This window comes from Gambusia affinis, linkage group LG09 (assembly GCF_019740435.1).
Source record: "Gambusia affinis linkage group LG09, SWU_Gaff_1.0, whole genome shotgun sequence".
Classification (NCBI taxonomy): domain Eukaryota; kingdom Metazoa; phylum Chordata; class Actinopteri; order Cyprinodontiformes; family Poeciliidae; genus Gambusia; species Gambusia affinis.
In genome coordinates this window covers 14,343,484-14,359,706 of record NC_057876.1, presented here as the reverse complement: position 1 = coordinate 14,359,706, position 16,223 = coordinate 14,343,484, and the positions used below count along the sequence as shown (strand labels likewise).

Sequence of the window (16,223 nt, the reverse complement as noted above, 5' to 3'; positions counted from 1 at the left end):
CTGTTGCTGAGAGTGAAACGTTGCCATTATCCTTGACCAGTATGACCAGTTTATGTTCAGCCTCGTCTGTCTCTGTGAATGAGCGAAGTGTTCTGATCTGTCCAGTGTAGCGGTCCAAACCAAACAGACTGTGGTCAGTAACTTCCTGCAGTGAAAACAGCAACCAGCCATTATATCCTATATCAGCGTCATAGGCTCTGACTTTAGTCACCAAGTGTCCTGCGTTCACATTTCGGGGAATCTCCTCCACACCTTCAGCAGAACCATTGGAGCTGAGTGGATACAGGATGACTGGAGCGTTGTCGTTCTGATCCAGAATGAACACGTTCACTGTGACGTTGCTGCTCAGTGACGGAGTCCCAGAATCAGTGGCGACAACTTGGAACTGGAAAGTTTTTAGCGTTTCAAAATCGAAACTTTTTAGCCCCGTAATATCTCCATTTTCAGAATTTATATTAAGAAACGAAGTTAATTTGCTGTCGTCAATTTCATGTCTGACGACGTGATAAGAAATGCGCGCGTTTTCATTTTCATCACGGTCCGCCGCTTTAACAGAAAACATCATAGAACCTGCGTTGTTATTCTCATTTATATAGAAAGTATATGGATTCAATAAAAACTCTGGTTTGTTGTCATTCACATCTGACACCACAACACTGACCGTCTTTACCGATGACAGTGGAGGCTGTCCTGCATCTTTTGCAGTTATGATGAGATTATAATGTGATTTTTCCTCTCTGTCCAGAGAAGATCTAGTAACCAGAGAAAACATCTTATCTTTTAATGCTGGCGATAAATTAAAGGGAACACCTTCCTGTAGACTGCAGATTATTTTTCCATTATGGTCAGAGTCTAAGTCATTTACACTGATAAGAGCCACAGTTGTCCCTGGTTGTGAATCTTCAGGAAGTGAACTCGAAAACGAAGTAACTTCAATTTCAGGTGCGTTATCGTTCATGTCGATGATCTTGATGATCACGCTTTTTTCTGTTGTTAGAGGAGCAAAACCTTTATCAGATGCCTGTATTTCTATTTCATATTCGTCTTTATCCTCGTAGTCGATCACACCTTTAACCGTTATAGCACCTGTTAATGAATCAATATTAAATTGATTCAATATTTTTTGGCTCACACTGTTGCTAAATGAATAAAATACTTCTCCGTTTGATCCCTGATCTAAATCAGTTGCGTTTACCTTCATGACAGTTGTCCCTAGTGGAGCATTTTCATTCAGTGCAGCAGTATACTCTTTCTCTGAGAAAACAGGTGCGTTGTCATTAAAATCAATCACATGCATTAGTATATTCATATTACCGAATTTCGGAGGTTTTCCTTCATCTAAAGCTGTTAGTATCAACTTGTGGCTCGGTGCAGTTTCTCTATCCAAAGGTTTTTGAACAACCAATATTGGTATTTTAATATCGTTTCGTTTGTCCTTAATTTCTAATCTAAAATGATCGTTTTGGCTCAGTTTATAATGCTGCACAGATAACTGACCGCTGTCTGGATCTTGGGCCGGTTTAAGCTGAAATCGAGCTCCGGGCAAAGCCGACTCTGATATCTCCAATGTAATGTTTTTGTCCAAAAAAACAGGCGAATGATCATTTATATCCAGGATTTCCACTTCCACGTAATGGACCTCCAACGGGTTCTCTAGAACAGTCTTAACATTCATTACACATCGGCTACTCTGGGCACACACCTCTTCTCTGTCAATTGTCCGGCTCACGTAAAGCATTCCATCGTTTTGATTCACGTTAAAGAGCGGATCAACGTCACTTGATACAATCCGATACTTTCTGTCTTTCAGTATGTTTTTATCAATCCCCAGGTCTTTTGCTATGTTTCCGACCACAGTTCCTCCTTTTACCTCCTCGGAGATTGAATAACGCAATTGCGCTGAGGCCACGCTCCAAAAAAGCGGAGCAAGCACCAGTACAACAAAATATTCCTGCTCCTTCCGCCGCTCGATTATTTTTGGTTCCTTCCCCATTTCAGAAGTAATCAGTAGTCCATTACAAACGCAAAATCGTTGTTTTTGGAAACAATTCCGACTTTTTTTAGATGCACACGTGCCGTTTATTTTCTGTTTGCAAACACTTTGCTCTGAGTCTGCCCACTAAACGTTCAAGAACAAAAAGACAGAACACCGACGAGAGAATGATCTGAAGGGGTGGGATCACAACGAAATGGCCACAGCGTCATGTTATTTTCTATACCGTACTGACGCCATGCGACCAAATATTTTGATGCACAAAACCTGAATACAGTTCATCAGTTGGATAAAATATTTGTTGTATTTGGCCTCACTGCAAATCTTAGATCGAGAAAATGGCATCCTTCATTATGGTTTTATACATATTTGAAAGCTCATCCTATTTAGTTGTTGTGAACATAATAATCATGTGAACTGTTGGTCGGTATGTCCAAGATCTTGATCAACAGTTACTGTAACATATTGTATGATACTACACATATTTTTTACCAGCATGCATTGCTCCGTGGGATGTGTCTGTTCTCTTGGTTTTGTAGTCGCTCAGCAGATATTGCATATTCTAATGACTTGTTATTCTTACTGTCCTTTAACTTGCTGTTCGAGTTGCGCCAGGTGCTGCATGGGAGAAAATTAAATTTATTTAAATTAAAAGAAACTATTTAATTTTTTTCCTCCCACTCTAAGACTGTCTTGTTTCCAAGGCTGCAGAAACTCTATAACAATGAAGCAGTTCCTTGCTGCATAGCGTGTACTTGAGATAAATATATGCCACAATATTCCCATCAAATATCGAATCATTGTAGATCCTTCTTTTGACTAACACCTTACAATGTGATACAAGTAGTAGGAAATGTGTTGAATGCTAATTATGTTAAGCAAAACAGTAAGAAAGAGACAGAAACTAATTTTCAGCACTATGGACAGCAACACACGGGTTGCTTTGATTTTAAGACGTGAAAGACTGAGAAAGCAGAGTTCAGTAAAGCTGGTAAACATATAGTTACTGTTCTTATGTTTAGAAAGCTAATTGCTAAAGAAAGTTATGTTCAAAGCTTAAATACAACATGACTTGACACATAGATAGTATATTTATCATTTAATAGAGTTATTTTTTAATTGTTTATTATAAACATTTGTTATTGTTGTAGGTTTTGGTTAAAATCCCTCTTGTAAAGCAAATGTGGGCTTTTCTAGTTCTATGTTTGTTTTTGCAAAGAAAGAGAAATATGAAAATATTATTAAATACTCATAATAAAGCCAAAAATAATCATGTGACTGTATAATGTAATGCTAAAAAACGCTGGATGTAGAGAGAATTCATACATGTAGAAAATAAGTTAAATATTGTCCAGTGGTTTAAAAAAAACTTCTAAAAAATCTGGGTTGTTGCCTTACCTCTTCAGATGTTCTCCTCCTGTCAGGTAGCACTAGTGTGTTTGCATGACTTCCAGGTACTATAGTAGATCCAATACTCATTCTGGGTCCAACTAACATGTAGCGTTTGTCTCCAGATCTGTACTGAATGCTGTGACAAAGCGTCCCATCATAATTGGTCTCTTGGAGATATTTAGAAGTATATTCTGTGGATTTGGAGCACTGCATTGCAATCAGCACGATTATACTTATGATAAACAGAATAGAAACTCCTCCCAAAGTAATCATGAGGTAAAAAGTCACATCATTTCCCTCATCATCCTTTGCTGCACTTTTAACATCAGAAGCTGCAAAAGCTTCTTTTGGTTCCACCAGTTTAACAATCACAGTAGCTGTTGCTGAGAGTGAAACGTTGCCATTATCCTTGACCAGTATGACCAGTTTATGTTCAGCCTCGTCTGTCTCTGTGAATGAGCGAAGTGTTCTGATCTGTCCAGTGTAGCGGTCCAAACCAAACAGACTGTGGTCAGTAACTTCCTGCAGTGAAAACAGCAACCAGCCATTATATCCTATATCAGCGTCATAGGCTCTGACTTTAGTCACCAAGTGTCCTGCATTCACATTACGGGGAATCTCCTCCACACCTTCAGCAGAACCGTTGGAGCTGAGTGGATGCAAAATGACTGGAGCGTTGTCGTTCTGATCCAGAATGAACACGTTCACTGTGACGTTGCTGCTGAGTGACGGAGTCCCAGAATCAGTGGCGACAACTTGGAACTGGAAAGTTTTCAGAGTTTCAAAATCGAAACTTTTCAGTGCCACAATCTCGCCTGTTTCAGAGTTGATGTTGAGAAATGAGGTCAATTTGTCATTCTCTTTTCCGCCTCTACCTACTTGGTATGAAATAATTGCGTTATCATTTTCATCACGGTCAAAAGCTTTAACCGAAAATACTGACGTCCCAGGTTCATTAGCCTCACTAAGATAAAAAGTATATGGACTCAAAACAAACTCTGGGCGGTTATCATTCACATCCGACACCACAACGCTGATTGTTTTCTCAGATGACAGCGGAGGTTGTCCTGCATCTTTTGCAAATATCGTCAGGTCATAATGCGATTGCTTCTCTCTGTCCAGAGGGTATTTGGTAACTAAGGAGAATATAGTGTCTTGAATAGTTGGTGCTAAAGTAAATGGAATGTCCTCGCTCATTGAGCAGATCACTTTCCCATTAACACCAGAGTCCAAATCATTTACACTGATCAGCGCGACTGTAGTTCCAGGTCGAGTGTCTTCTGGAATTGAGCTGGAAAATGAAGTAACCTCAATCTCAGGAGCGTTATCATTCAGATCAATAATTTTTATATTAACACTTTTTTCAGTAGTAAGTGGAGCAATTCCTTTATCAGATGCCTCAATTTCTATTTCATATTTATCTCTTTCTTCGTAATCTATTAAACCTTTTACAGTTATATCTCCAGTTATCGGGTTAATATCAAAAATATTTAAAGCTTGCTGATTCATGCTCTTGCCTAGTGAATAAATCACCTCTCCGTTTGTTCCGTCATCTAAATCGGTTGCGTTGACCTGGACGACTGTTGTTCCCAATGGGGAATTTTCTCTTAACGTCACAGAATAAGCATCGCTGGAGAAAACCGGAACATTATCGTTTACATCCAAAATATGTATTTGGATATTCATACTACCTGTTTTTGGGGGTTTATCTCCATCCATAGCTGTGAGTACTAGGGAGTGTTTTTTTGCTGTCTCTCTGTCTAAAGGTTTTTGTACGATCAAAACGGGTATTTTCCCATCATCGCCTTTATCCTTAACTTCCAATCGAAACTGATCGTTTTGGTTAAGTTTATACTGCTGCACGGAGAAACGACCACTATCTGGATCTTTAGCAGCTTTCAGTTGAAACCGTGCTCCAGAAAACACGGATTCAGAAATTTCCAGCCTGAGCTCATTCTCTTGGAAGACTGGAGTGTGGTCATTTATATCCAGCACCTCTACCACAACGTAATGCACTTCCAGTGGGTTTTCCAGCACCGTTTTCACGTTTAATAAACACGTGCTACTTTGCGAGCACACCTTCTCTCTGTCGATCTTTTGGCTGACATAAAGGACTCCGTCGTCTTGATTTACACGAAAGAAGGGTTCCGCATCATTTGAAACAATCCGATACTTTCTGTCTTTGAGGATGCTCTTATCCAACTCCAGATCCTTTGCGATATTTCCGACCACAGTTCCTTCATTTACTTCCTCGGAGATTGAATATTTTAATTGGGCTGAAACTCCACTAAATAAAAGCATAGCAGCGATGCATCCAGCCAAATACTGGCCCGGCCTTCTTGGTACGCGACTCCTTTGTTCCATAGTAAACTCGAGCATTAATGTAATATCCTTACAGGGACAAAAATCTTCTTGATTTGAAAGTCAGAGACTTGGCAGCCGACAATACAGTATCTCCATGTATGCCAACATTACAAAAATTCAACCCATTTAAAAAGCAAAGCGCAGGGTAAATCCCGCGGCATCTGAACGGCGTACACTAATAAAGAATTTGAACAAAAAAAAGGAAAAAAAAAAAAAGGACAAGATACTCGATGGTTTGCGTTGCGTTGCACTGACACCACGCGTCGCATTTTTTTTACTGCAGAAATATGTATGATGGTTTTGTTACCGTTTAAGTTTAATTTTATTCCAATTCTGTAAATATTATTTCCCCCAACCTCTCCCGGTGTCTTTTATCAAGCCTACAAAACAACTAATTGTGGACTAATCTATGTATTTGAGTCAAGGACGGTAACAACACATATAGAAATTCTTAGATAAAATCATTTTATCTGAACCACAAAAAAGTAAATCAATGGAAATAAAAATAAAAAATGAAGCAATATAGTAACTTGCTGTGTTTACACCATAACTGCAAATGAATGCCCATTAATGTTTACAAATGAGCAACCTAAACATGTTTTCACTAAAACGCAAACCTATAATAGCTTAATAAATTGCAGTACAACGAAAAGTAGCTCAAACAACTTATTTGTGTCCAAATAGCTAGAATATAATTTATTTGAATTTGTTGTGACGTAGTCTCAAGAAAACATGATCGTTTTAAAAATTTTAATTTTAAAATATTATTTTCAGTCATTCTATATAAGCAAAGCAGATAATTAATTTTTTCCATCATAAAAAGGAATCCCCTAAAAAGTCAACACAACAGCACGCACTGACACATAATAGAATGACAATAAACACAATGGTGATTTAAAGAGTAACGGATTAAACCAAATGATACATTGTTTTAACCAAGGAAAACACTTGCACAACAATGTTTATCTCACCTCTTCAGATGTTCTCCTCCTGTCAGGCAGCACTAGTGTGTTTGCATGACTTCCAGGTACTATAGTAGATCCAATACTCATCCTCGGTCCAACTAACATGTATCGTTTGTCTCCAGATCTGTACTGGATGCTGTGACAAAGTGTCCCATCATAATTAGTCTCTTGGAGATATTTAGAAGTATATTCTGTGGATTTGGAGCACTGCATTGCAATCAGTACGATGATACTGATGATAAATAAAACTGAAACTGCACCCAAAGTGATCATCAGGTAAAAAGTCACATGATCATCGTCATCATCCTTTGCTGCACTTTTAACATCGGCAGCTGCAAAAGCCTCTTTTGGTTCCACCAGTTTAACAATCACAGTAGCTGTTGCTGAGAGTGAAACGTTGCCATTATCCTTGACCAGTATGACCAGTTTATGTTCAGCCTCGTCTGTCTCTGTGAATGAGCGAAGTGTTCTGATCTGTCCAGTGTAGCGGTCCAAACCAAACAGACTGTGGTCAGTAACTTCCTGCAGTGAAAACAGCAACCAGCCATTATATCCTATATCAGCGTCATAGGCTCTGACTTTAGTCACCAAGTGTCCTGCGTTCACATTACGGGGAATCTCCTCCACACCTTCAGCAGAACCATTGGAGCTGAGTGGATACAGGATGACTGGAGCGTTGTCGTTCTGATCCAGAATGAACACGTTCACTGTGACGTTGCTGCTGAGTGACGGAGTCCCAGAATCAGTGGCGACAACTTGGAACTGGAAAGTTTTCAGAATTTCAAAGTCGAAACTTTTCAGTGCCACCATTTCTCCAGTCTCAGAATTAATGCTTAAAAATGAAATTAATGTGCTATCCTTGCTTCCCTCTACACTAACGTGGTACGATATACGCGCATTCTCGTTTTCATCTTTGTCAAAAGCTTTTACAGAAAACACCAAGGAACCTGGTTTGTTTCCCTCAGTCGTATAAAAATAATACGGATTTTGTGAAAATTCTGGACTGTTGTCATTCACATCTGACACTACAACGCTGATTGTTTTTTCAGATGACAGTGAAGGATTCCCTTCGTCTTTTGCAGTTATTGTCAGGTCGTATCGCGACGTTTTCTCTCGGTCCAGATTTGATTTGGTTACTACTGAAAACATATTATCTTGCAATGTTGCTGACAAAGCAAAAACAATATCCTCACTTATCGTGCAAATAACGTTTCCATTAAGAGCCGAGTCCAAATCAGTCACACTGATGAGCGCAACGGTGGTCCCTGGTCGAGAATCTTCAGGAATTGAGCTTGAAAATGAAGTAACTTCAATCTCCGGAGCGTTATCATTAATATCGATCATTTTTATGACGACAGTTTTTTCAGCTGTGAGTGGGGGGAGGCCTTTATCAGATGCTCGAACTTCTATGTCATATTCCTCTTTTTCCTCAAAATCTATTAAACCTTTCACTGTTATCTCACCGGTTAATGAATTGATATTAAAAAGATTTAAGATATTCTTGCTCACACTGTTGCTAAAGGAGTAAATTACTTCTCCATTCGGACCTTCGTCTAAATCCGTCGCTTTAACCTGCACAACCGTTGTTTTTATTGGTGAATTTTCACTGAGCATCACTGAATAAGCATCTTTTGTGAAAACGGGCACATTGTCGTTTACATCCAAAACGTTTATTAAAATATTCATATTACCGGATTTAGGAGGTTTACCTCCATCCACGGCCGTGAGTGTCAGGGAATGGTTCCTTGCTGTTTCTCTGTCTAGAGGTTTTTGCACAATCAAAATCGGTAGTTTAATGTCGTTTCTTTTATCCTTAACTTCGAGTCGAAAATGTTCGTTTTGGCTAAGTCTATACTGCTGCACAGAGAACTGGCCGCTGTCTGGATCTTTTGCGGCTGTGAGCTGAAATCTTGTTCCGGGCAACACCGATTCGTAAATCTCCATAGTGGTCTGGTTGTCTTGGAAGCTGGGAGAATGATCATTTATATCCAACACTTCAACCCTGACGTAATGCACTTCCAGCGGGTTTTCAAGCACCGTTTTCAGATTTATTAAACACGTACCGCTGTCTGAGCACACCATCTCTCTGTCGATCATTCGGCTGACATAAAGGTTTCCATCGACTTGATTTACACGAAAGAGTGGATCAGCATCACTAGACACAACCCGATACTTTCTGTCACCGAGTGTGCTTTTATCCAATCCCAGATCTTTTGCGACATTTCCGACCACAGTTCCTTCATTCATTCCCTCGGAGATCGAATATCTTAATTGTGCTGCAGCTAACTTCCACAAAAGCACTGCACAGAAGCCTCCAAATAAATATCCCCGCGCTCTTCCTGTCGCACATTTCCTTTGTCCCATGGTCAACCAAAAGGTCGTAATCCACAACAACCACACGATCAAAACTCTTCCGCTGCAACAAAATGCACCGCTTAGAGTTCAGGAAGACAGTGGCCTTTTACGTGTAAAAGTCGTACACATCCGATCATTTTACGATCCTTTGTGGAGCGAAAACCAAGCAGCAGCCAAACTGAGGGATATGCTATAAAAGGTGGAACCATAAGAGAAAGAAGAGCCAGTCGTCTGTTGTATACTTTTTACATCGCACTGACACCACGCGTTCTTTAAACTTACTGCAGTTCCTTTAAAACAATATTTTAAAGACGTTCAAGTCCAGAACATGTTCAGAGAAATTCCAGAGAGACACTTGAAGATGAATAATTCTAAGTCCAGTCTGAACAACATAATTGGCCATAATTGTTTTTATTATTATTATTATTATTATTATTATTATTATTATTATTATTATTATTATTATTATTATTATTATTATTATTATTATTAATATTATTGCGGGCAAATACAACAATAAATAACTACCTTATTAATTCCACGGTCTTAGACAAGAAAGTTCAGTACCAAGGATAGAGACTCTAAGATTCTCTAAGAATATATATACCACCATAGGAATTTAGATAATGTTGTCTAGTTTGGTAAAGATTCAGTACATTGTGTCTTGTCTTAGTTTGTGGTTCAGACTAATTTACTAATTTAGTTTTCTGTTAACCGTTTCTGACATTACACTGTAGGGCTGCGATTAATAAGCTGATAAATCTTACTTTCATTCTGATTCCTCTTAATATTCCCTGTGGATTTTTATTTGCAGCATAAAAAAAAATCCAGTCAAGCTATTGGTATCTCAACAAAATAAGTAGTATTTTTAAAAGTTTTCTTAGCTCCCTGAGTACAACTGTGAGATTATAAGCAAGGCTTATTCTGGAGGAATTCTTAGGATTTAATGTTTCAGCATCAATGTTATATAGCAGTGTCAGCGCCATAAATAGCAAGTGTCAGGTTCTTTGCATTTGAGGAAAGGTTAGTCTTTAGAGCTGACAATTCACTTTCTCTAAAATTAATTTGAGTAACGTGTTGCATTTTTTATTAAGCATTTGAAAAATGAGGGAACCATAGTTTTCTAGATTTTGGCAAAAAAATCTTCAAAAAATCTATAAAATATAGAATGGAATCATAATGTTTAACCAGAGTCTGATAACTTGATTTACTAATTTAGCAAACATTTCCACAGACACAATTAGGGCTTTGAGAAAGTTCCTTACCTCTTCAGATGTTCTCCTCCTATCAGGTAGCACCAATGTGTTTGCATGACTTCCAGGTACTATAGTAGATCCAACACTCATTCTGGGTCCAACCAACATGTACCGTTTGTCTCCAGATCTGTACTGGATGCTGTGACAAAGTGTCCCATCATAATTAGTCTCTTGGAGATATTTAGAAGTATATTCTGTAGGTTTGGAGCACTGCATTGCAATCAGCACGATGATACTGATAATAAATAAAACTGAAACGGCACCCAAAGTGATCATGAGGTAAAAGGTCACATAATTTTCATCATCATCATCCTTTGCTGCACTTTTAACATCAGAAGCTGCAAAAGCCTCTTTTGGTTCCACCAGTTTAACAATCACAGTAGCTGTTGCTGAGAGTGAAACGTTGCCATTATCCTTGACCAGTATGACCAGTTTATGTTCAGCCTCGTCTGTCTCTGTGAATGAGCGAAGTGTTCTGATCTGTCCAGTGTAGCGGTCCAAACCAAACAGACTGTGGTCAGTAACTTCCTGCAGTGAAAACAGCAACCAGCCATTATATCCTATATCAGCGTCATAGGCTCTGACTTTAGTCACCAAGTGTCCTGCGTTCACATTACGGGGAATCTCCTCCACACCTTCAGCAGAACCATTGGAGCTGAGTGGATACAGGATGACTGGAGCGTTGTCGTTCTGATCCAGAATGAACACGTTCACTGTGACGTTGCTGCTCAGTGACGGAGTCCCAGAATCAGTGGCGACAACTTGGAAGTGGAAAGTTTTTAGAGTTTCGAAGTCGAAACTCTTTAGCGCCACAATGCTTCCAGTTTCAGCGTTTATGTTCAGAAAAGAAGTCAGTCTGTCATGACTGCCTTTTTCTCTTAAAATATTGTACGAAAGAAGCGCATTATCACCATCATCTTGGTCATACGCTTTTACTGAAAAAACGGAGGCCCCGGGGTTGTTATTCTCTGTGATGTAAAATGTGTAAGGGCTTAATACAAACTCAGGTAAGTTGTCGTTCACATCAGACACGATGACTTTCATCGTCTTTTCACTTAAAAACGGTGGTTCACCTGCGTCCTTTGCACTGATTGTGACGTCATACTGAGACATCATTTCTCTATCCAAACGTGACTTGGTCACAACTGCATACATGTTTTCTTGCAAGGACTGAGACAAAGAAAACGGGACATCTTCTTTGATCGTGCAAATCACTTTACCATTTATCCCAGAGTCCAAATCATTTACACTAATAAGAGCTACAGTAGTTCCTATCTTTGCATCTTCCCTGATCAAACTCGAAAATGACGTCACTTCTATCTCAGGTGGATTGTCATTTACATCTCTAACACTTATCATAACACTTTTATCACTTGTAAGTGGAACTTGTCCCTTATCAGAAGCCTGGATGTCAATTTCATAAGACTTGCTTTCCTCAAAATCCAGCTGACCTGTCACTTTAACTTCACCCGTGTTATCATCTATACTAAAAAGCTCCGTTAACTTGGAATCAATTTCATTACCGAAAGAATATATAATCTCACTGTTGGCACCCTGATCCAAATCTGTTGCATTTACTTGAATTATTACAGTTCCAATCGGGATATTTTCATCAACGGTAACAGAATAAGTTTCTTTTATGAACAGCGGGGAATTGTCATTAACATCAAGAACATCCACAGTAATGTCTATATCTCCAGACTTTGCTGGTTTCCCTCCATCCATCGCTGTCAGACGCAGTCTGTGTTTTGCAGCTATTTCTCTATCCAACTGCTTCTGCAGAACCAAAAACGGCACCTTACGATCCTCGCCTCGATCTTTGACTTCTATCCTGAAATGTTCGTTGTGGCTGAGTTTGTACTGCTGAATGGAGAACTGGCCTACATCGGGGTCGCGCGCTGCCTGCAACTGAAACCTCGCCCCCGGAAGGGCCGACTCTGAAATCTCAAGCTTCTTCTCTTTCTCCGGAAAAACTGGCGAGTGATCGTTCACATCCAGGATTTCCACTGACACGTAGTGGATCTCGAGTGGGTTTTCCAGCACGGTTTTTAGGTTGATTAGACATGGGCTGATACGTTCGCACACCTCTTCTCTGTCTATTTTGCTTTTGAGATAAAGGATACCATCGTTTTCATTTACCTCAAACGGGGTTTCGGTTGAACCTGCCACGATTCGATATCCTCTGTTTTTCAGTACATCCTTATCCAGTCCCAAATCCTTTGCAATGTTCCCAACAAAAGTTCCACTCTGAACCTCCTCGAAAATAGAGTATTTGAGCTGCGCAAACGCCACGCTCCATAATTCGGTTAAAGCAAATATAAGAGCAAACCAACAATGTCGCGCCCGCCGTGCATTTCGTATTCTTTGTTCCATAACAAAAACGATGAAGGTGTGGACAAAAAAGGCCGTATCTTGAAATCCAAAAAGAGTCCCGAAAGCTGTAACGTATAAATGAATGTTTATAAGTGTATAGAATGTGTAAGTTTACCAAATATTTAGCAACCTTTGCTGTAAGCCGCGATCTTACGCAGAGGTTTCCTTTCGGCTGAATATGAGGGATGTGTTTCTGGATGTTACGTCATACAAGCTCTGCAGATACCCTGACCATCACTGACACCAAGCGTCTAAACATATATAATGTATTTCTTGATATTCGTGGACGTTTTCTTCAAGGCAAAGCAATTATAATTTGTAGCTATTGGTAATAAGAAATCAGTATTGCAAACACACTTTGAACATGGTATTGACATTTTACCTTTGATGAAACTAAAAATATAGTGAGTTAAGAAAATATCAAATTGTAGGATCCCAGCTGTCGATGGGTGCAAAAGTTATTTGCGCATGCATTTCCTATTTTTTTTATATTCAACAAAAAGCGATATGAGAAGAATAAAAAAAGAAATGAGCCATATATGCTGAGCAAGTTATATCAACTTAAAAGATTTCAAGGCTAAATTGTTGATCTTACCTCTTCAGAAGTGCGTCTTCTGTCAGGTAGTACTAACGTGTTTGCATGACTTCCAGGTACGATTGTAGATCCAATACTCATCCTCGGTCCAACTAACATGTAGCGTTTGTCTCCAGATCTGTACTGGATGCTGTGACAAAGTGTCCCATCATAATTTGTCTCTTGGATATATTTAGAAGTATATTCTGTAGATTTGGAGCACTGCATAGCAATCAGCACGATGATACTGATGATAAATAAAACTGAAACTGCACCCAAAGTGATCATCAGGTAAAAAGTCACATGATCATCGTCATCATCCTTTGCTGCACTTTTAACGTCAGAAGCTGCAAAAGCCTCTTTTGGTTCCACCAGTTTAACAATCACAGTAGCTGTTGCTGAGAGTGAAACGTTGCCATTATCCTTGACCAGTATGACCAGTTTATGTTCAGCCTCGTCTGTCTCTGTGAATGAGCGAAGTGTTCTGATCTGTCCAGTGTAGCGGTCCAAACCAAACAGACTGTGGTCAGTAACTTCCTGCAGTGAAAACAGCAACCAGCCATTATATCCTATATCAGCGTCATAGGCTCTGACTTTAGTCACCAAGTGTCCTGCGTTCACATTACGGGGAATCTCCTCCACACCTTCAGCAGAACCGTTGGAGCTGAGTGGATACAGGATGACTGGAGCGTTGTCGTTCTGATCCAGAATGAACACGTTCACTGTGACGTTGCTGCTGAGTGACGGAGTCCCAGAATCAGTGGCGATAACTTGGAACTGGAAAGTTTTCAGGGTTTCAAAGTCGAAACTTTTCAGTGCCACGATCTCTCCTGTTTCAGAATTAATATTTAAAGAATGTAGTTGCGTATTTGATACTTCTCTATCTTTCATAATTTGATATGAAATTATTGCATTACTACCTTTGTCTTTATCGCAGGCTGTTACAGAAATAATTTTCTCCCCTGGAGTGTTATTCTCAAGAATATAAAATGCGTATGGATTTTTAGAAAATTCGGGGAAATTGTCATTTGCATCAGATATATCTACTATAATATTTATTTCTGAATGTAAGCTTGGTTCTCCTGCATCCTTAGCAACTATTAGTACGTTGTATTGAAATGTCTGTTCTCTGTCTAGACTAGTTTTAGTTACTAAAGAATATATATTATTCTTTAAGGAAGGACTTAAGAGGAAAGGAAAACCTGAGTTTATGTAACACAGAACTTTTCCGTTCAGACCAGAATCCGCATCTTTTACACTAATGAGCGCCACTGTTGTCCCTGGCTTTGAGTCTTCCGGGAGTGCTTGAGAAAATGACGTCACTTCAATCTCTGGTTTGTTGTCATTTAAATCAACAATATTGATTATCACACTTGTTTCTGTGTTCAGCGTTGCTGTGCCTTTATCGGATGCCTGAACATCAATTTCATATCTGCTACATTCTTCGAAATCTATATTTCCTGATACAACAATGACTCCATTCTCGTGATTAATATTAAAACGTTCACGTACCTGTGCATCCACGTCGTTTCCAAATGAATATTCAACCCGACCGTTTGTTCCCTCATCTAAATCTGTGGCGCTAACTTGGATCACGGTCATCCCAACAGGGGAGTTTTCTTTTAGAGACACAGTGTATGATTCCAGACTAAAAACTGGCGGATTATCATTAACATCAGAAACATTAACAACTATCGTCATGTTACCAGATCGTGGAGGTTTGCCTCCATCTAATGCTGTCAAAAGTAACACGTGACTTTTAACTGTTTCTCTGTCAAGAGGCTTTTCGAGAACTAAACTAGGCGTTTTGCGGTCTTCACCCCGATCTTTCACATCTAATCGAAAGTGTCTATTTTGACTTAACCTGTATTGCTGAACAGATAATAAGCCACTATCAGCATCCCGCGCAGCTTGCAACTGGAATTTTGCTCCTGGCATCGCAGATTCAGAAACCTCCAACATGTTTTCTTTTTGCTGGAATATTGGTGAATGGTCATTAATATCCAGAATCTCCACAATGACATGATTAATTTCCAGCGGGTTTTGAAGCACCAGTTTTAAGTCAACAAGGCAGTCCTTTCTTCGTTCGCAGATTTCCTCCCGGTCAATTTTTCCGTTCACGTACAAGACACCATCGTCTTGCTTGACTATAAAAGGAGGCTCCTTCGATCCGTAAACGATACGCATGTCCCTTTCTTTCCGCATGTTGTTATCAAGACCTAAATCCTTTCCTATGTTTCCAACAATTGTATCCTCTGGAGCTTCTTCGAGGACAGAATAACGGAATTGCGCTGAAGAGCTGCTCCAAAACGACATAAAAAACATTATTATTGAAGTCCATTTTGTCTGCCCTCTCCGTGTTGATGATCGTCTTTGTTCCATGACGGGAAAGGGAACAAATAATTGGAAAAAAAAAAAAAAAAATAAACTCCCCGGAAAAAACCAACTCTTCACTTGCTAAAACTAAATTATTCCCAAGCATTCGTTTTCAGAATAGCACCACTCTGAAAGATATCTGCCAGATAAAATGTGAAATTCATCGGCATTCAAAATAACGATCTGGCTGCAATAGCTGGATAGGAAAGGGATGGGTGTAGTCTAAACCATACAAGCACGCAGAGATATAGATTGTTATACTGACACCAAGCGTCTTGGACGAAACCCTGCAAAATAACAATCCAAACATGGAGAGAGAAAAAACACTTGAAACACGAAAGTTGCTACATAAATAATGAAGAAAGCATAAATTTTTCCAATTCAAAACAAATTACCTTTAGGACATCTTCCCTAAAAGATTCAACAAAGGTTTGAAATTCGGTGTCAATTCCAACCTTTCAAAAGAGACTTGTTTTATTATAAGATAACCGAGGAACACACCACAAAACCTTTTAATGTGACAGAGAGCACCAAGCGACAACAGTGACCATAGCAACCCCATAACAAATAATAGG

General features: G+C 39.3%; 1 protein-coding gene across 11 annotated transcripts in view; it reads right to left on the bottom strand.

The window, feature by feature from the left end:
- LOC122836606 (protocadherin alpha-C2-like) overlaps positions 1–16,223 on the bottom strand; it is a 189,162-nt gene that overhangs the window by 125,991 nt on the left and 46,948 nt on the right. For 2 of the 11 annotated variants that reach the window (XM_044126261.1, XM_044126272.1), the window contains exon 1: positions 6,721–9,107. The exons of 6 other annotated variants lie outside the window; for them this stretch is intronic. In XM_044126261.1, the coding sequence (XP_043982196.1) occupies positions 6,721–9,078 (2,358 nt within the window). In that variant the 5' untranslated portion in view covers positions 9,079–9,107. Of the gene's footprint in view, positions 1–61; positions 146–252; positions 345–3,391; positions 5,899–6,720; positions 9,108–10,334; positions 12,801–13,293; positions 15,644–16,223 lie in introns of those variants that run through there. 3 more of the 11 variants (XM_044126270.1, XM_044126260.1, XM_044126258.1) reach the window with 3 other exon arrangements.